Raw genomic sequence first — 23,329 nt, forward strand, 5'->3', positions numbered from 1 at the left:
GATTTGAACCTCAGCACATACATGTATAGGACATGCTGGAGGGACAGAGTCATAACTCAGAGGCTTCTCACACTCTAGCAGAGTATCCCAGTTCATGTTAGACAGAGTCCCTCACTGACTCTCTTCAAGAGAAGTCTGGACGAGTGGATGTGGGATTGTAGGTTTACCCCAGGGGTCCTCCCTGTGTCACTACTAGACAGAGGCACAGTCAAGGTATTCAATTATGTATGGGGGTCATAATGTGTCACTACTAAGTGAGAGGCACAATATTCGGAATCTATTCTGTACACTTATTACCACTATAAGGGGTGGCAATAGCCACATCACTATGGCTAGGCTTATAAATGCACTAGGGCAGATAGCCTAGTAGTAAACTATGAAAGTATGAAACTATGGTGTATGTGTAGGTATTGTCAGTCAAGCAATATAATGTGGTTTGGGGGGCTTGATATCTTCCTGTCTTCCAAAAGTTTTTTGTCTTTTCCTTCTAGCATGTCAAGGGATCAGTTGCTAGTGTCCTCTCCTGCTCAGCTGGTCAACCTGGGAATATTGAGGCAATGTTACAATTGACTCATGTGCACAGACAACCCTCTCCTTCTCCCACAAAACACAAATACATGCAAGAGATGCAACTATATAGCCTAACTGGAGGCTGAGCTCTCTCAACATAGGACTGGCAAGACCAGAGAGGAGGAGAAGGTAACCACACACACCACAAAGCCAGTCTCACATAGCACTATCACAACTTCAAATCATACACATAAACACACAAAGACATACTCGGAGGCTCTGATCACAGATCTACCATACCAGCAGAGGCCACCACAGCAGACACCCAAACAACTGCCTCCACAGGGTACAGCACAAGCAACACATAGACCACAGAGTCAGTGTGCCAAACATTCACAACCCTTAAGGCCAAACACAATGCCAGACACACTCATCATAGGTGACTCCATAGTCAGACACAATGACGTCCTGCTCACCAGATTGAGTAAGGAGAAGGTCACAGTAAGCTGCCTATTGGGCGCTGGAATCCACCACATAATGCAAGCACTCAGGTCACTCAACTGCAAGTACAAGTATGACTCAGTCATTGTCCATGCTGGTGTGAACGACCTGAGATGTACCTCACTGGACTACATGAAAAGAGACATAGAGGAGCTCTCTGCTTATGTAGCCCAGGCAGGTATGACCCTGACCTTGAGCAGTATCCTACCTTCACCAAGAATGATGCCACAATACAGAGACAAGATGATCAGCTGTAATAATTGGCTTAATCTATGGTGTCATTCAAAGGGGATCCAATGTCCGTCTGCCTGGGATGACATGCTGGACAAGCCACGCTGATTCGCATGGGACGGCTTGCACCTGTCACCCCTGGGCTTCCAGAATTGGGCTAAGGCTCTTGCAACCCCCATTGTGCCTTTTTTAGGCAAGGCTCAGATTCTAAACCTACCACCCTAGAACACAAAAAAGGAAATAAACTAAGGATAATGCTGCTCAATGCCAGACGTCTCAACCTCAAGATGCACGCACTCGAAGCCCTTCTCAGTATGGAGAACATCGATGTCTGTGCTGTGACTGTAACCTGGTTCAAGGCTCCTGACAGCACCCCAGCAGTATCAGGTGTTACCTCATATCATGCGTTCCAGCCCCAGAATCCGGACAACACCAAGAAAGGAGGGTGGGTGTCCATATTCATCAAGGACACACTCACCTCAAGGTTGGTGGCAACACACGATGCATCAGAGACCATCCAGGTGCAATTAACCATAGGCAAGACTGCTCAGCAGTTTGTAGCAGGTTACAGGCCACCCTCTCGAACCCAGGAACCTCACACAGCTTTCCTGAAAACACCAGAGGGGATAAATGTATCTCCAAACACCATCATACTGGGTGATTTCAACTATCCAAATATAGACTGGGATCACTACTCAAGCCCCAACACTGTAGGCCAAAGGTTCCTAGAGTTCATAACCTCACATGCCATGGAACAACTAGTCACCATCCCCACAAGAGGAGACAACATACTAGATCACATCATCACGAACATGGGGTCACAATGTTCAACACCAGAAGTATACCCATCATTGGTGAGCTCAGATCATAAACTAATCTCACTGGAAGTCCACATCCCGCCCCCACCCCAGATAAAGAAGACCACAGTGAAGAACTTCTCAGAAGCCGACTTCACACTTCTAAAGACTGGTGTGGTCTCTTTCAAGGCCCCCAAGCCAGCGGAAACCATTTCCCAAGCCGCTGAATCACTTACAAATGTCTTCTACCAGCACCTCCAGGACTGCATGGATCAGGCAATCCCACACAAAACAAAGACTCTTTGTACCAAAGGCATGCGTGCAGTCTGGTGGACCCCAGCCATAAACATGCTCTACATCAGAAGGAAGGAGCTACTACAGGATAGAGCAAAATCCGTAGAAGGGAAGACACCCCTGCTCATTATGTGTAAAGAACTGAGATCTTCCATGAAATCATCCAGGGCACATTTTGAGAGAAAACTCGCTAAGGACTCAGAAGACAATCATAAGGCCTTTTTTAGCTATGTTGGAAACCTGGGAGGTGACTCCCAGATATGCTCAGGATTAGTTCATAATGATGTAAAAATCACTGAACCTACAGACATTGGCAACATACTGGCTGACAGGTTCAGTGCAGATTTCTCCCCCCCTCCCCCCCAAAGGGAGGGATATGTATACCAGGGGATTGTAGCCCCCCAAACATCTCAAATGCTCAGGTGAGAACTGCTCTATCCAAGGCGTGCAACACAGCATCCGTGGGACCAGATGGTGTCCCTGGTTGTGTGCTCCACAAACTTAATGAGGAATTAAACCCACAGTTAGGGCAGCTGTTTAATCTTAGCCTCACCTCAGGATACGTACCCAAGGAGTGGCGTACAGCAATGGTGGTCCCACTTTACAAAGGAGGTGCCTCCACCGACCCCAGACACTACCGTCCCATCAGCTTGACAAGCCTGGTCTGCAAAGCTATGGAGAGGATCATAATGGAACTCATAAATGAAGACATAGGGGACTTGCAGACTTTGGATCCAACCCAGTTTGGCTTTGTCAAGGGCGATCATGCCTTTTAAACTTGGTTGACTTTTTCAGAACGGTCACCAAGGCCATTGACAAGGGCAAGGCAGTCCATACAGCCTACCTTGACCTGGCAAAGACTTTCGATACAATACCCCACTCGGGTATCATTGACAAACTCACCAGCTTAAATGTAGACCCATACGTCACAAGATGGGTTACAAACTGGTAAGTGACAGCACCCACAGAGTCAAGGTTGCTGGCTCCATGTCACACTCCAAGCCTGTCACATGTGGTGTCCCACAGGGCTCAGTCCTGGGCCCACTTTTGTTCGGCATCTACTTTTCAAAGGTACAAGCACACACAGGAGGATTATGGCTGACAAAGTTTGCAGATGACTGCTAACTGGGAACCATAGTTGAAAACCCATCTGACACAGACATCCTTCAGACGGGTCTCATAGAAACGGATAACTGGTGCCAGAGCCATGGCCTAAAGTTAAACGCTAAACAATGCATAGTCATACCCTTCGGGAAGAACAAGGTTACCCCTAGTTCCCATATAGGTGTTACTCCTCTAAGCACAGGAGAGGTTATCAGGGATCTGGGCACCCAGGTTGACAGTAACCTTTCGTTTGACACTCACGTTGCCAAAGTAGTTAGGAAGACCTTCTACATTGCCCACCTGATCATGCAGGGATTCACATCTAGATCAAGGGAGGTCATTGTTCCCCTGTACTCATCACTCATCAGGCCAATGATTGAGTACAATGCCCCATTCTGAATGTATCTGACCCGACACCTGCAGCAATTGGACAGGCCCCAAACATTGCTCACCAGAAGGATAAAGGTCTCAAATGTATGTCTTATGCTGCCCGACTGAAGGAACTCCAGCTCTATTCAGTCACCTACCATCTGCTTAGAGGTGGCCTGTGCATGACATACTAGGCCATGTCCAACCTGGAATTAATGAACATGGTTCACCTCAAAGCCTCTACATCCATCAGATCTACAAGGGCAGGAGACTTAAACCTCAACACGGCTATTAATAGGGCATGCTGGAGGGACAGATTCATCACCCAGAGACTCCCTATGCTGTGGAACATCATCCTGGTACATGTGAGGCTGGGCACCTCGCTGGCTTTGTTCGAGAGAAATCATGACCAATGGATGGGAGATCGCAGGTATACCCCAGGGATAACCTCAGTGTCACTGCTTGACAGAGGCACAGCAGAATAATGGGCATATTATCCTTAGAACTGAAGGGGTGGCGGAAGCCACAAAACTCTGGGCTAGGCTTATATATGCCCTAGGGCAGATAGCCTAGTATGAACCTATGAACCTATGAACATAAGCCTGGTGCGGTTCCTGCTATTAGGACAGTGGTCTGCAGCAAGCTATTTAGTAGTCGGCAGTTTTAGCAATTGGTATTTGACCATGGCTAATCTATGTTGCTTCTTGTTGTGGTACCAACATGGGGGTGTGGTTATCCATGACATTTATTTGCTAGTCACCCTCGTTTTGTAGCTTGTTCCATGTTTTTGCACATGTACATCCCTGTATGAGGTGTGACCTGGTAGTGTTAGGGTGCTGGTGTGGGCTTTGACCCAGTTGTCTATTACAGCACTGATATCTACATCCTCTATACTGTGTGCGGTTACACTGCACACATCTTGCTGTTTATACTTCTGGCATTGGGTAGCATTACATCTGGTTTCCTATCCCTTGTGGTACCTATGAATGTGGGTTTGTGTTTTTGTGGTTTGTGATGGGTGAGGGTGGATGTTAGTCAGGGTCCTCAGGTGTGCATATGGTACATGGTGTTATATTACTTGACACATGGCATTCATGCCTCAGGTGGTGCTGCAGGGCTGCCTCTGTCGGATGTACATACAACACTCCCTGTACATGTTTGGAAGCAGGTTGTGTCATGTTAGGCATCCCTGTTACTATATGAGTGAGTCAGAGTGGGTATCAGTCCCAGAGTTCCTACTGACCAAGTGTATGTGCTATGCGTTGCCTCTTTGCCAAGGCCAGGGCATACTGGGCATGCCTCCTTCTGCCTACTGGGGCAAGGTCAGGTTGTTCCTCCTCCGAGTCACCCTCTGCCTGTGGTGGCCTTGGCAATGGTGGGGGTATGTTTGGCCCAGCTCTATGCTGGTCCTGCTGCAGCTGTTTCCGCAGGATCATATTATGTAGCATAGCACATATCATGATCATTTGGGTACATGTAGTTGGTGTGTACTGCAAGGCTCCACCAGATGTGTCCAGACACCGGAACCGTGACTTGAGAAGCCCAAACACACGCTCTATGACATTACGTGTTTGTGCGTGTGCCTCATTATGGCGTTCCTGTTCAGGTGTGTGTGCATTTCTGATGGGTGTCATCAGCCACGGCTCAAGTGCATAACCTGCATCCCCCACTAGGTGTCCGTGTGGGAAGTCCCCACTGGCAAATGATTGGTACAGCTGCGTCAGATGCCAGATGTCGTAATCGTGGTAGCTCCCAGGGCAGCCAGCACACACATTCATTATTATGCCCTGGGCATCACACACGACCTGGCAGTTGATGGAGGGGAATCCCTTGCGGTTAATGTAGACTCTACCCCGCTCACCGGCTGGTGCTTTGATGCGTATGTGCGTGCAGTCTATTGCACCCAATACCTCAGGGTATCCCGCTATTTGCTGGAAGAGACGCATATTGCTGGCCACAACCTCACGGGCATTGGGGAAATATACATGATCACCGACATGTGCTGACATGGCATCCAGGAACTGGTGCAGTACCCTGGAGGCTGATGCCTGTGATATCCCCATCATATCACCAGTTGGTCTCTGGAAGGTACCTGTTGCTAGTATTCTTAGGCCAACACATACCTTGGTTTCCACTGGGATGGGTTCCCCTCTGTTGGTTCTGTGTGTGAGGCGTGGCCTGCACAGCTCAACAATTTGCTGCAGAAGGTCTCTGTCCACTCTGTAGCGCTCTACTATCTCCAGCTCATGTAACCCATGGTAGGTGACCCTGGGCCTGTATACTCTTCTCCTTCTCCTCACTCTGGGTTGTCTGTCAGCATCTGCATTGTCACCACCCTCAGCAATTCGCCTATGCCTGATTATAACAGCTATGGCAGCCCCTAGCATTTCTGCTCTGAGTTCAGCTTTTTTCAGTTTTCAATTCTGATAGCTTACTTTCTTGCAGTATCTCTTGTGAGAAACACCCTGCACTGCTGTTTGCAGTGTTTTAAGTGCTGGGTTGGGCTTCTAGTCTGCCTGTGTAATTGCCTGCTTCCAATTGTTTCCAGCAATTAACTCCAGCAGTATCCTCTGGCAGTTTCCCTGTATTTTGGTTGTTTCCTGTTTCCTCTCTGTTTCCTCAGGGGGAGCAATGTGCACACCAGCTTAAGCACGCTCACACTTGCTAAAACGCACGCACACATCCTTACACTGTGTTACACGCGCACACACATCCTTACACGGTGTGAACTTGGCTGATTCACGTTAAAACGCGCGCACACTGCCTTACACACATGCACGCCCGCGCAAACCGTTGTACACGGTTTGCAACACGCTCCCACATGTTGAGCTTGCCTTACACGCGCGCACACGCACGCATGCACGTATATCAAGAAAGTTTGAGTGTAGGGATAGTGTGCACCCTCTGTTTCTTGACTTTTCTAGTGTTCTGTTGGGACACACCTCTCTCCCTGATGTCTGTCTGTCATCTGTCACCTTACATTGCCCTCCAATCTGATACATTTATTTCTCTCCTTCCCCCCCGTGATGTCACCTACCTCTTACTCTGTTCCTCCCCCTTCTATAACTCTTACACTACTCAGAAAGTGCTCATTACCTATGTGGCAGTGTGATTCAGTATTGTAACCCTCATTTACATAGGATTGCCTAGTAATGCTTAGTTACATGTCTTACACGGAGCTTCCCCCCCTTGACAACCACTGAACGGAGGCCATATTGTTTTTGGTCTGCAAGTCCCTCCATTGACATTCCATGTAATACATAAATCCCACAATTGTGGGCTTATAAGCTTCGGTTTTCAGTTTTAGGCAGCGCACCCCATTTGCACGGGTGTGCGCTGCAGTTAAACATCAAAAACCCACGAAAAAAAATAAAGTTATATAAAATATTTTTGCAACACTTTTTAATGCCAATGGCCACATATTTGGCCATTGGCATGCTTAATGAAACATATGCACCCTTTATTTGGAGCTGACATAGCTCCGTTTTCAATTTTGCAGAAATGTACTCAGTTGTCAGCTGAGTACATTTCTGCAGCTAACACGTCCGTTACACGGACTGCTTTGGGCTTCTTGGATCGCTCAAATACCTCATTTGCATATCTTTGAGCTGCAAATGAGGTATTGAGCATTTCCACGCCCAGTCCGTGTAAGAGACGTGTTAGCTGTCTCTTACATGGAGGTTTGGGCTGTTCCTGGATCGGGAGGCTTACACTACTCTTAAACTCCGTGTAAGCCTTCCTGAATCCTGCCCATAAAGTCTGAAATTTGCATGTCTGCCATTATTTAGTGACTGTAATGCACAACAATTTGCCAGAAAGCCACAGATTTTACAAAGAACAAACCAATTCTCAATTTCTTTGCTCAGGAATTCCAGGCAAAGCCAAAATTAATTGGACTGAGGGCAAATTATCCAGAAGAAAAATATTTTACATACTATTTTTATCTATTTTTAACCAGATAAGCCCACTGGAGAAAGTGTCCCTTTTTAGGATGACTCAGGAGTACTGTCTGAATGACCTGCTCAGTCACCCCATATCCCCATATACAAATGGAAGTGGGAGGATTCAAACTCTGAACTTTTGACTACAGGCAGCAATTTACTAACAGCTCACAGACTTAACCACTAGACAGCTGTAACTCACTTAAAATGTTAACAGTACAGCAGCTGTTGTGTGGACATGCATTTTCTGAACAGTGAGAACTTTGAAACTAGTGAGTGATATTGACAGGCCTCAGTGAATTATCTGAAAATAAAAAAATAAATCAATGGAGGTCTGGCAGTTGGTGTGGAGGATTAAGGCTCCAAGCTCTTACACAGGCAGTGCTCTTCTAATACAAATATAATAACCGGGCCGTGACACACACACACACACACACACACACACACACACACAATTTCTTGTTTCAAAAAATCTCTTCCCAGGTGAAGGATCTAAATGCTTTCCTCTGGCACTGATATTCAAGCTTGCAGAAAAAAAATCAGTCCTGTGTGAAACTAGCAACAAGCACACATAACAGGCCGTCACCTCAAGGTATTTTATTCAAACCGCAAACTAAGCAACTTACTGTAAGTCAAAGTGAGACTTACCATAAGTACTTTTTTGCTGCAATTGCAAAGTATGGATGATTTAGATATTTTGCAATCACTCGTGGTAAAGGAAATCCCTCTTCGGCCATTTTAATAGTGGGAGCAAACAGATCTTTCCATGGTAACCGTCCATATCGTCGGTGAGCTTCCTCATATCCTCGCAGCTCTCCAGGCACAGCAATCCACTGTGGGCCTAAAAATCAAAGAAGGTAACAGACATTTACTTTAACTATGCAGAAACACATATCTGAGAAATGTACGTACTTACAGATTTTCAAGCAAATTAAAAATGCTAATTTCTAGACATATGACAGATCCACATATCTCTTCTGCTGCCCCCACAAATAATTTGTTCTTCAGGTTAGTAATATGTGAATTAGCAGGTTCAGCAAGCAATGCTGTTTATTTTGATATTGAAACCACATAGGATAAGAAATGTAGGTAAACCAGAAGATGAAAAACGAACAGCTCTCCAACATTTGAAGATTTCCTGTCTTCAGTGAAAGAACTGGCAGTTAAGGAAACTAAGATCACGGAACTCAGAATCTATCCAAAGATTATAAGCAATCCTTGGATAAACGTTTTATCACTCATTCAGTCTCTGCAAATGGTTCACAACTCTTTCTGAACTGACATTTGTGTTAATGGAACTTATTTACTTGCAAACTGCAATTTTACTTCAGACCTTTGTGCATATTTTAAATATTTTTTTTTCTTAAGCTATTTTATTCTAGAATGGGTAAACATTGTGAATTTGCCGTTTTATGAAAAATTCAATAAAATATTTGGATCAAAAAAAGAAATGTAGATAAAAACAAGCAAAACTAAACTCAACCTCCCTCCCTGTTCCATCATCTCCTGTATTTCTCTGCTCTTTCACTCTCCCTTTCTCTTTTTATTTGTCAACTTCCTTGCATCTTTTTCTTCTTGATACCTACTCAGATGCTTGCTGTAATCATCTCTTATTAAAGACATTAAGTTATTTATAAATACTTGGCATAACTTTTCTGTGTTGCACTTTCAGAACTTTTACATACAAGATGTATATATACTAAACCTGAACTATGACAAACTATTTCATTTTATTTATTTTTGCACTGAGCTGATCTTGAAACTGGTCCATATGGATTGGTGTTCTACTCCAGAAAACAAATATAAATTAAAGAAATATATTAGTTTTAAAATTTTGTTTTTGAGTTAAATTTTGCATATTGAAATTTCTACAAATAAGCAAATTAATAATTAAGCAGCAGTGCAATCGTCGGCACCTTATATAATCTTACCAGCCCACTAGTTTGGTTAGTCTTGGATTAAATCTATACGAAATGAACATCTGTTTCTACCTTCATTAACCTTTGGAAACTCACGAGCATCTTGGGATCTAAATGATGTCATTCCAGTTAGGTATAATGCGATATATTTCATTCAAAAGCAGTGGGATGTGCAATACAGTGCTCTAATCAGAAACGGCACCATCCAGAATCTACTCCAACCCTACATAACCACGAGACCACTAAGATCCAGCCACAAAAACCTCCTACAGGTCACAACTGGGATCTAAATGATGTCATTCCAGTTAGGTATGATGCAATATATTTCATTCAAAAGCAGTGAGATGTGCAATACAGTGCTCTAATCAGAAATGGCACCATCCAACCCTACATAACCACGAGACCACTAAGATCCAGCCACAAAAACCTCCTACAGGTCACAATTGGGATCTAAATGATGTAATTCCAGTTAGGTATGATGCGATATATTTCATTCAAAAGCAGTGAGATGTGCAATACAGTGCTCTAATCAGAAATGGCACCATCCAGAATCTACTCCAACCCTACATAACCACAAGACCACTAAGATCCAGCCACAAAAAGCTCCTACAGGTCACAAGAGCCATTAACTCTGCTGGAGAAGCATTATTCTCCTGCACTATAGCCAAACTCTGGAACTTCCTCCCACCCTCAATTACCTCTGTAACTTCTTGCACCCACTTTAAATCCTTACTAAAATCACATTTCGAAACTTGCCAGATATGCCCTTGCACCCCCCCCCCTCTAATACCATCCACTCCCCCCACCCACTACCTCTCTCAGCCCCTATCAACAACCTACTCTTAGCAAGCTTGGCTACTCATGTTCCCAGCTACCTACCACATAATACTAACTCTTCTTGTAGCAACAGCTGCTAATTGCTGTTATGTACCTCAAAAACAGATTGCATCAATTGTTCACTGATGAATCTCAACTACATCTGTAACCATGTTTAGTATATGTCACCATATTTTAAATTGTACTATGTTCTACATCTGTTTTACATCTGATTTATTCTAGGCTTGCATCCTTAACTGGACTAATATCTATATTTAAATGCTATGTTTTTTAACTGTATAATGCAAATAATACTTAATGTGGAGCTTTTCTCCCCAGGCCTCCGCTGAAAACAGACCTGTGTCCAGTAGGACTCTCCCGGTCAATGAATGTAAATAAATAAATAAATAATAAATAAATAAATAAAGTGTGCATGCTGACAGGGTTTCCAAAGCTTACTGCATCTAAAAACAATCTTTGTTATTAAATGTTATGATTACAGGCCTAGACAGATTGCATGATGTGCTGACTGAATGACAAATTGATTTATTTTAGCAACCTGTGGGTCCATTACAGTCAACGTGTGCCTGCTTTTTATTTTCTTACTCCACACCAAACCTAAAACATACTCCACTACCCCATCATCTTCACCCATGCCCTTTTTTCCTTACAAGAAGTCACATCAACAGCCGCCATCTTTGTCTGCTCACTACCACTCTCCTTCCTGCTTTGCAGTCATGCATGACTGTTGCAGGTCTTCTCTCACACAATCCATTCATCTCTTTGCTGGATACCCTCATTTCCTCTTGCCTTTTTCTCAAATCTTCTGCACCAGACTGTCTTCTACTGCAACCTACCGCCCATCTCAGGCACTTCATCTACCTCACCTCTAACTTCCTCAACTACTCTGCCTTTACTGCCCAGGCTTCTTCTATACCATACAGTAGTACTGGTCGCACCACTATTTCACAGACTTTAATTTTCAGCTTCTTTGGCATTCTTCTGTCATACACTGCACTGACACTATGCAGTTGGCTGCAGCTCCCCTGTTTCTAGCTTTGACCTCCTCACCCAGACCTATCTTCTCCTCAATTACCTCTCCCAAGTACTTGTAGCTGTTAACTTATTCCACTACTTTCCTTCTATTGCAGTTTTCAGCTTCTTATGATTCCCCATTTGCTGCCATTACAACTGTACTCCGTTTCATCCCGTGTGTCTTCAGTTTTGCATTTCATTCTCCTCTCATCTGCTAAGAGCCTGCATGTAATGCCACATCATCTACATACAGCAGCTTTGTTGACCTGTCTTTGCTACTCATCACCCATCTTACTTTCTACTGTTCTGCATATCCATTTATCATTCACCCTCTCCATATCCATTTATCACTCACCCTCTCCAGAACTTTCAGTCAATGTAACAGGAGTTTTGTAGTCAGTATGTATGTATAGCTTTAAGAAGCTTTCCATGGGCTTGCACATATGTATAAATACTGAGCATGTGTGAGCCAGACGGTTTACCTTTGAAACGTTGAAATGCACATTGTTGAAAGACAGTTGTGCGGAAGTACGTTTTCAAGTTTTCGGATAGCCAAAAAAAAAATGTATCGAATGAGCAATGAGCAAATGCACATTGACATTTGCTCATTGCAGATTCGGCATTTTGGGTGTGGAGTGCACTATAGTGGGGATCGGAAAATAGACCCCTTCCCCTTTGTAGTGCGACCTCGGAGTTAGAATATTAAAGTGGGGGGGTGGGGGGTGCAGGGAGGCTTGCCCCCCTGCATTACACTGTGTGTTCAACATCTGAGTTCGAAACTCAGTGAATCTGCTGTTCAATTTGCTCAGTTTTCAACTTCAGAGATGGTCAGCAATCTGGAATTGGCTTTTCGGTTCGGCCAACTGGCTTTTCGAAAAGATGACTTTCAATGTTTCTAAGGTAAACCAACCAGACTGCCATTTTGTAGCGAGCTGTTGAGATGTAAGCATGCATCCAAACGATAAAACACAAACGTGTAACCAAACAAATACCTTTCGAAGACTGCTGATAAAAGTTAAAAATCCTCTATTGGAGGAATGTCCATAATACAACCACCATAAAACCATAAAAATCTGTTGAGCGCTTTCGTACACCCTCTTAGGTGAACTTCTTCAGAACAATTGAGAACAATTCAGATGCACTTAAATATCTACACAGCTTCTTACCAATTAAACAACTGGAAATTAAAGGGGCATACTTCCCCTATTTACAATACATAATGTTTCATCCTTAACATTGGTGCAATAGAGCAACTATCATTTAAACCAGCATATACTGTTGCTCTTAAACATCTAGCCTCTAGGAGGTTAAGGGATCGGATTTACGATCATATGAGACATAAGACTAGAGGCATCAACAAATGCCCTATATAGACATATACACAAAAAATAGCACACAACAGTTCAAAAAAATTTTTTGTATTGGATTCTATACAAAAGGATATACAGGGCAAAGTAACAAATGACAATTTAAATCTTAAGGAAACTAGATGGCAAATTAGTTTAAGAGCAACAGTATATCCTGGTTTAAATGACAGTTGCTCTATTGCACCAATGTTAAGGATGAAACATTATGTATTGTAAAGAGGGGAAGTATGCCCCTTTAATTTCCAAAAGAATGTGTAATTGTTTAATTGGTAACAAGCTATGTAGATATTTAAGTGCATCTGAATTGTTCTCAATTGTTCTGAAGAAGTTCACCTAAGAGGGTGTACGAAAGCGCTCAACAGATTTTTATGGTTTTATAGTGGTTGTATTATGGACATTCCTTCAATAAAGGATTTTTAACTTTTATCAGCAGCCTTCGGAAGGTATTTGTTTGGTTACACGTAAGCATGCATGTATGCAATGGTCCGTCAGTTAATCAGTTTGTTTATATTATATGTTGATGATATCCATCCTGATGTGTTCCTATAGAATTAAAGCATACAAATGAACTACCTAGCCTGTTCGTCTTGAATCATAGCATAGGAAGACCGACAAGTTTTATACCTTTTTATACCTCTGTACTGCCTACAGATGTTAATATCTCCTTTGTTCTTGAACATGGGCCCTAGCATGCTTATTCAACAGCCATATGGGATACACCTTTCTCTCTGTGCTGCTATGAGTATCCTAAAGAGCCATTTCTTTCCTAACTCACCCACCATCATGTCTGCTGTGACCTCATTGATGCCTGCTGCTTTCCCTGACTTCATTTTCCTTATTGCAGTTCTTACTTCTTCTGCGGTGGGCTTCTCCTTCTCTATCATTATAGTCTGTGTCTGGGGCAGTGCAGTTTCTGTGGGGGTTTTTTTCATTCAGAAGCTGCTGGAAGTGTTCCTTCCATCTGCTTTTGATGACCTGTGGAATGGAGGATATTGTTGCTGGCAACCCTTATAACAGGTGTCTGATGAGCTCGATGTTAGAGGTGGTCCTGCACCATTGCAACTCGAAGAGCTGGAACTATTCTGGCAGATTAGACTTAATGCATATAATCTACCAGGTATAAATGAGACCTGTAGTTTGAGCAGTGTGTTAAAGCTTAAAAGTCTAAAAAGATGAATTTAGGAAAATATATTAATATAGAATGTCAGAATATTCTAATTAATTATTATTCATTTTTATATACATCTGGTTTTAACATGAATTAGATATAAATATTTTTTTAGATAGGAGAAGCTGTAAAGTGAATTGTTGACATATGTTTGATTTATTTATATTGAATGTTCACACTGAAATCTACTCTAGTATGGTTTTACTTGTAAATAAGAAATGTTCTATACACAAAAAAGACACATATCGATATATGTTATTTAGTATATATAAATAATATATAGATATATGGTTTTTCTTATATCTACTATTTTTTATATCAACTATTACCATAACTATTAGTATTATTACAATTTCCTTTTATTCTTAGATTTATTACTACCACTATTTGGTTGTGAATGCTGTTTAGTATTTTTGCATAAGTATTTTACTATTGTCAGTGGATGGCTCTGTAATTAGAGAAGTTGGTTGCCTCTGTAAGTTAATTGATTAATCAACTAATTAACCCAGAGCAAAATGTATATATACTCACAATGTGATTACTTTTGTTGTCTGAAGAAGTTTGCTGACAGAGCAAACGAAATGCGTTTAATCTTATTAAATCTTTTTGGCTTTTACTGGTCTGCATTGGTTTTGCTGCTACCCGACTTGTTACTATTTTAGTTTTGTGTTTATATTTTTTTGAGGTGTCTGATGACTGTCTTCTTTATCTTTTGTCTTTGCCTTGCAACCTGATAGTGTTTCTTTGTTCCATCTACCCAGTCACTTTCCAAAAGCTGGTAGAGTGCCTCCAATGCCTTGCCCTATGATAATGCAATGCTCTCTTAGCCTCTTTGCTATCCGACCAGTATTCCTTATTAGCCTGGTCCATATTTTCTGTCTCCCACTTTAAGCACTCCCTTTTCTTTTGATGACTTCCTGGACCTCTGCATTCCACCACCTGCTTTCCTTATGAACCTTATTTCCATAACTGGTTCAGCCACGTACCTGTTCTATAGCACTTATACACACCGTTTGAGGCACTGCCATTGTTCTTCAGCTCCATCTATTTCCCCTTCTTCTTCTTCCTTAGGTGCAAGAGCCCTGAGTATTTTCCTGAACTTTTTTGTCTTCTCTTCAGTCACCTTCCAGGTCTTAAGCCTAGTCTCTGTTAGCCTTAGAGGTTTCTCTAACCACTACTTGCTGAGTGTAGCAACCAGTGCTTTAAGCTGTCAGCGGACTATTTTACTGGGGATGACTTTGCAACTGCTGACTCTACCCCAGTGCCCTTCCATTACTAGGAGGAAATCTACCCGAGTTGTATGTTGGCCACTCTTGTATATGATCATGTGACTGTCTCTCTTGCTGAACCACATGTTGGTCCCATCAAGCTATTTTCCAAACAAGAGTCCAGAATAATCTCTTTCTCCTTTATTCCTGCTTCCCCACCCCTGTGGACACAAGCAGTCTTTATTTCCTGTTCTTTCTGTCCCCATATGTGCATTCAGGGGACCCCTCATCAACTCATGTTGTGCTGTTTTATCTAGTAAGTCATGCAACTGCTGTCTGAATGCACTTTTTTCTTATCATACCTCTACGCAGACTCATAGACAAAGGCTGAGATTATGAATAGGGCCATATCCTCACACTGAAGCCTAATTTCCATGAGTCAGTCACTTATTTTAATGACATAACTCACTGTCGTCTACAGCCTCTCCCTCACCAGAATTCCCAACCATTTCTAGGCTGTTCTCCTCCTGAGTGGTAGACTTTGGATTTCAAGCCAAATAGCTTTGCTGCACAGTCCTTTCATATTATCTCCTGGATACAAAGGATGTCATCCACTTCCAATCTCTGGACTGCCAATGAACCTATAACGAGTGTAGCAAACCACAGTACATGTTTGGGAGGTTGAACTATCCCAGGTGACCCAAGCTGCACAACTGGACACTAATCAGTGAGTAGTTTATTGACCCAAGGCTGCCAGGCATTAGGGTGGGCAGACACTGCCTAATAGGGCATACAGATCACTCCCACCATTAGCATGAGTCCCTGGCATAGGTCATAGTAGGCCAGATCCTCACACCATTTATCACTGGTCCATTTGGTGACATTAGGCAACACAACCAATCACCTACAGCCAATTTTTACACACTGAGAAACATGGCACAGCATGCAGTCTGTAATACATATTCTTCCATCTAGTGGCTACTACGCACCACAGCTAATGCCCAAAGCAGATGGTCTATAGAACTCTTCCCCCAGCTGGTAACACCTAACGTCTGTGCTGCTGCCTACAACTCCATTCTTGGGCAAGTCTGAGGTTAAAACACTAAACAAATTTTTGGGAGGAGCCCCACATAGGAGCAGGGAGAAGATGCATGCTGGACGTCAGGACTAAACCTTGTACTTTGTGCATGAGAGGCAAAGACCTTAACCATTACACCAAACATGCCTGCATTCAGTACCACACTGTTTTTATACTTCTCTTGTCTAATTCAATCACCATTTGGTCCTGCAGTAACTTTTGTCTTAAATCTTCACTCTCAAAATATGCCCAAAGAAAACTCACAAGGCAATTCTGCCTGTAAACAGATAAATACAAGTAAAATAAAAAAGCAGTTGCAACCTTGGTTTATAGTTGAAGAGGCCAGAGTAGTCCCTGAGCAGTTCATGCTTCACACCCTCTCACACACAAATACACACACACTCACACACTCACACACACACACACACACACACACACACACACACACACACACACACACACACACACACGCACATACACGCGTGTGCATACACAAGCATACACATAGTGAGACAGGTACTATCTAACAAAAAACATAGAACTGTCACTTTGACGTTTTTGGTAAATCATACTTCAGTAAAATGTAATTACAAACATTAAATGCAACACCACCAGACAGATTCCAAAACACTTTATTATCAGCCAAGTTGCTTCTCTAGCTCTTGTTTATAACTAGGATGGCTGCAATTCCAAAAAAAAGTACTGTGTTATAATGGTAAAATGGTAAGGGAGGTGTGGACAAACGTGGCAATCAGCATGCCCAGTACATCCAGACTGAAAGGCACACTGCCATATGTGGGTACACACAGTTTAGTACCATGAGTGTTCATTGGTTGGTGTAATGATTAAGGTGTTTGCCTCAAAGACAAAAGGTACAGAGCATGATTCTCACCATTGGAAGGGAACTTCACTAGGTTAAAATGACTTATGAGGATAGCTAGCCTAGTACTTACTTATGAACTACTGTGTCTAAAGATACAAGAACACAGTAGATAATGGTAGTCTATAAATGAGATCAGCGGACCTCTTCCTGCACATTGTGTCCTCAACAGTCCCCATCTTTTTCCATTTCTGTAGTCTGTTTCACTTTCTTCACATAGACACATTTTGTGTGTGTGTGTGTGTGTGTGTGTGTACATATATATATATATATATATATATATATATATATATATATATATATACACACACACACACACACACACAATGTATATAAGATACATTCACTCCATTGTGTCCTCTTCCTGGTATACAATACACATTCTCCACAAATACAAAATGTCCAAAGTCTCATTGACCGGGGATGTAAATTTGCTACAGATACATCAATACACAGTTGCCACATATACACATTCAACATTGATACAACAGTCGCCACTATATACACATTCTACATTGATAAACATATACACATTGTCCATCAATACACAGTAGCAACATATACAGGTTCTCTGTCAATACAGTCGCCACATATACACATTCTACAGTGATACAGTCATACACAGTAGTCACAGCAAACACGTTCTCCATCAATACACTGTCACCACATATACACATTCTACGTTGACACAGTTGCCACATACACAAATTCTAAGTTGATACAGTCACAATATATACACATTCTACTTTAATGCACAGTTGCAACACATACACAGTCTCTATTGATACATAGTCGCCATACCTCTCAACCTCTTAAGAACAAGAAATCTGGACAAAACCATTAATAAACATAGGACAAAGGCCCAAAAATAGGGACAATTTTTAAATATTGCTCTTACAAAATTACAAAGTTGATCGAATAACAGATTTTGCATTAGCATGCGTTTTCTGAAGGGTATGAAGTCAAACTCAAAAATGTCTGTCATTATTTTCTAACTTCAATTTGCAATGATTTGCCACTAGTTTGCCAGAAACCACAATTGTATGAAAAACAGACCAAAAATATGAGGCAAAAATCTGGACATTCTGCGAAAATCTGTACAGTTGAGAGGTATGAAGTCACAGCATATACACATTCTGCGCAAATACACACCGGAACATATACAGATTCTCTGTCAACACAGAGTCACCATATATACACAGTCTACATCAATACAGAGTCACCACATATACACATTCTCCAATAATACACAGTTACCACATAAACATGTTTTCCATCAATACACAGACAGCACATATACACATTCTATGTCGATACACAGACGTCACGTATACACATTCTACAGAGATACAGTCGTCATATATACACATTCTATGTTAAGTCACAATCAGTACACTTTCTACCTTGATACACAATCAACACATAACACATTCTAAAGCACAATAACATGCGCAGGGTCCTATGGCAGTATAACCAAATAGGTTAAATGTCCAAATAAAATGAAACAAAGCACTCCTATTGAAACTTCTTCAAGCCACGACACCAAGGTCCATAAAAACACAGCTGTTTATTAGAAAAACGTAAGCGCTTTCACCCTACGGCTTCATCAGATGTACAATTTACTCCATCACAATTCAAACCTTAAATAGTCCTAAACAACAGCCCATTGGTTAAAATATTTAAACAGATACATAAATTCAATTAAGTAACTCATATAGCATAGTACATCTAGGATATTTGTTAAAATAAACTGTGCAAATAGAAAATCTAAATACACATTTACCTACATAGTATACTATAGAGCAGTGTATATATAAACATCATAAAAATACAAACATAAATATATCACATTATGGTTTGACGTTATAACACTGTGCATAAATATATGAATAACTGCATAGTGTAGTGTGAGGTGTATGAACATAGTGAGGACAGTAAAGATAGAGATGAGGTTAGAAATATGTCAATACTTGGGCTTACGACATCTCTTTTTCCTAAAAATAGGTCTTAGATTAACCCTCTCATTGAGACCCGGCGGATGATCTGCCTTACATCTCACAATCCACCTCATCTCACACTCTAGGGTGTAATTCACTATATCACCCCCTCTCATGTTCTCAACGACCTCTTGTATCACACAGAATATAAAATTATGCTCAGGACCTGAGAGCTTAGTATGTTTAGCTAGGGCATTATTGTCACTTCCTATCCTAGTATGATAGAGGTGTTCCCTAATTCTCTCTCTCAGAGTCCTGTTCGTCTTCCCTATATAGAACGAACTACAGGCTTGACACCTAGCTAAATAGACTACGTTCTTGCTCATGCAGTTTGTACCTGTGCTAAACCTATACTCAAAGTTATTGTTAGGATTTAAAAAAGTGGTTCTGGTGTCAACTAAACTACACTGATTACATCTTCCACACAGTTCAGTATTATATGCATGATCACAGTGTTTAACATTTCCATGTGTCAAAGTCCTATAGCATAGCATACTCTTCAAATTAGGCTTATTCTTGTAAGCTATCTTCGGTTCAGGGCCTATTAGTTCACCGATATCATGATCTAATCTAAGTATTTCCCAGTGTTTAGTCAATAGGCCTCTGATATAAGTTGCATCTTTGGTGTAAAACATAGGTACTCTAGGTGGTTGGTGTGTTTCCTCTGGACCTATACCATCCCTCTCAAAAGCCTCCGCAAAATAAGGTCTAGCGGATGTAGGTCTAAGATCATCCACTTCTAAAGTCATTCTATCAAAAACAGTCTCACTATATCCTCTCTTGAGAAACATAGATTTCAGTTTAACTATTTCTTCTAGGTAACCATCTTCACTAGGATTCAACCTGGATGCTCTCATTAACTGTCCTTTCATTACATTATTAAACACATATCTGGGGTGCATACTGTCTCTATGTAGTAGGCTATTCCTGTAGCACAATTTGCGATGTATTGATGTATTCAACAATCCACAAGGTAGCTTGACGATGTTCACATCCAGGAAAGAAATACATTCACTGGAGTAGTTTAGTGTAAATCTTAAGAAGTCAGTAGAGTTATTAATCTCCTCCACAAACATCACCAAACTGTTGGGGTCACCCAACCAAATGAAAAAGAGGTCATCCACGAACCTCTTATAAAAACCAACCTTTTCCTTAAAAATGCTGGATTCAAATAGGAACATATCTTCCCAATAGGCCATAACAATGTTGGCGTAGCTATTGGCACAAGGTGTGCCCATAGCTACGCCATCATTCTGCGAATATATTGAATCAGCAAACATAAACACATTGTTACAAAGTATAGTCTCCATAAATAGACATATCAAATCTATCCTATCATCTGAATAGTTTGATCTAGAATGTAAAAATCGCTGTAAATATAAGACTCCTGTATTATTTGGAATCACCGTAAAGAGACTGACTACATCCAGGGTGACCAATAAGTATTCTCTAGTAACATCTAGATTTTTCATATATCCATACAGTTCCAAAAGGAATTGTTTACTATCTTTAAGAACATGTGAGACACTATCTACTAGAGGTCGGGTAAAATACTCAACAAATGCAGACATAGGTTCTGTAAGCCAGCCTTGTGCTGCAACAATTGGTCTCATAGGTGGTTTCTGTGGTGACTTATGTACCTTCGGGAGACCCTGTATGATTGGTAGATGTGGATTAGACACTTTTAAATAATTGTATAACTCCATAGAAATATCTTTCGATAACAATAGATCATCTAACATACTGTACACTCTAAACACCTTGTCTCTTACTAGCTCCATATTAATTTCCAAGTAATATACATCATTATTCAAATGTTCATACATACTGTCCAAATATCCACTAGTATCCATCACAACTAAGGGTCCTCCCTTATCGGCTGGTCTAATGATGATACTAGGGTCTGTTCTAAGTGAGTTCAATGCTTGTCTCTGAGGGAAACTCAAATTACTTGTATACCTAGGTTTCCTCCCTTTCTCATAGTAGGTATATATATCCTTTTCTACAATTATACAAAAAGTATCTAATAATGGATGTAACTGGGGTGTATATAAACTATTAGGACGAAACCTGTCCACCAGTTCTTTCTTGTCATCCATTCCAAAATCCAATTTAAGTTGCAGATTCCTAACAAATAGCTTGACGTCTATAATTGAATCTACCAAGTCACCATGACTAGTTGGAATAAAGCTCAAACCCTTGTTAAGTACTTGTTCCTCATATTGATTTAGGGCTCTCTGGGAGATATTAACTATCAGAGTGTCCCAGTTCTCTCCCACATTTTTTTCAATGTGGGTCCTTGTTGTTCGCTGCCTGACCCTTTCCTCTTGTGTCTGCCCCTGTTCATCGACCTCTGTCTCCCTAGGCGTTGTTGCTGCGCTATGGGGAAAGGGATATGAGGAGACTGCTGGTTAGAATTAACGGGGGGAACATCATGTACTAACGTCTTCCTCCTTACCACTGGTTCCACAGCCACATTCCCCATTGCATTTGATACCGCCTCTGTATGTCTTGCAGTATTACTAGATCCCATATGACTATCTGATCTATCAGTACTGTTAGACATAGACGAACTAGTGGTGGCTATAGGCACAACGGCATTATTAGTAGCATCAACTACAGTCATATAATTCAAAACAGTTGTATCATTATCCAAACATTTTGTATGAGGTCTATGTTCTAATATGGTTCAAATTATTAACATCAGTACCATTGTTCACAATACTCATCCCATTCATACCATTTCCATTACTATTTGGCCTAGGCCAAGTAAAAACATGGTTATTTTTAAAGTCTTTAACATCTCTCAATATTTTACTTTTCTTTTGTTCCAGTAACCTTTTTTCGAAAAGCAAAACATCGTCTAAAAGTCTATCAAGTCTAATATCTATAATGTCACTAGTATACTTCTTTTTTATATTGTCATAAAGTTGGTTAACTGACAGTCTCAATGTATCTTCCTCGGTCGCGTGAAAATCAATTAGCAGTCTCATGTAGTTAAAGCTCAACTCTAAGTTGAGCTGCTGCCATTTATACAAGAGTTCCGGGAAGTTATTACCTGAAGTAGGCATCTTGAGTATTCTTAGTCCACGCGGCACTATTCTCTTTGCAAGGCACGCCTCAAAATGCTGGCGTTGCATTTGAAGTCTTTTTAACTTCAAAAAGCTAAGTTCCAGTTGGTGCAACTCCTCCGTTAAATTAGACATGCTGGCGTTATCTATTTCACTCGTCCCCGATTCCAAGCTAGGTTCACATACCATCAAAAGATTCTCCGCTCCTCTCACACAATCAGTGAAGCGTCACAGTCACAATATATACACATTCTCTGACTATACAGTCACCACATACACACTTTCTCAGTCAATACAGTCGCCACATACACACTTTTCTCAGTCAATACAGTTGCCACATATACACATTCAATGTAGATACAGTTGCCACATATGCACATTCTACGTAGATACAGTCACAACATATACACATCCTATGCTGATACACGGTCACCACATATACACATTCTGCTTCGACACAGTCACCACATATATATCACCACATATATACATCTTATGTCGATACACAGTTGCAACATATACACATTCCTGTCTATTCAGAATCGCCAAATAAACACATTCTACATCAATACACAGTTACATATACATAGCCTACTTTGATGCACCACATATACACATTTTACGTCAATACAGTCGTCACATATACATATTCTACGTCGATACATATATACATTCTGCATCGATAGTGTCACCAAATATACACATTCTACATTGATAAGTCACAGTATATACACATCCAACACTGATATACAGTCACCACATATATACATCTTATGTCGACACACAGTTGCAACACATACACATTCTTGCCTATACAAAGTCCCCACATTTACACATTCTACGTTGGCAAAGTCATAACATATATATACATCGATACACAGTCATCACATATACACATTCTATGTCAATACAGTCACCACATATACACATTTTATGTCGATACACAGTTGCAACATATACACATTGTATACACATCTTATGTCGATACACAGTTGCAACATATACACATTGTATACACATCTTATGTTGATACACAGTTGCAA

General features: G+C 41.2%; 1 protein-coding gene across 2 annotated transcripts in view; it reads right to left on the reverse strand.

Annotated features, from left to right (window-relative positions):
* Positions 1-23,329, reverse strand: part of LOC122799642 (glutathione hydrolase 5 proenzyme-like) — a 739,199-nt gene that overhangs the window by 363,883 nt on the left and 351,987 nt on the right. For both annotated transcript variants that reach the window (XM_044068836.1, XM_044068835.1), the window contains exon 4: positions 8,396-8,588. In XM_044068836.1, the coding sequence (XP_043924771.1) occupies positions 8,396-8,588 (193 nt within the window). The remainder of the gene's footprint in view (positions 1-8,395; positions 8,589-23,329) is intronic.

The sequence above is a fragment of the Protopterus annectens genome, chromosome 4.part0 (assembly GCF_019279795.1).
Source record: "Protopterus annectens isolate FY-2018-M chromosome 4.part0, PAN1.0, whole genome shotgun sequence".
NCBI lineage: Eukaryota > Metazoa > Chordata > Ceratodontiformes > Protopteridae > Protopterus > Protopterus annectens.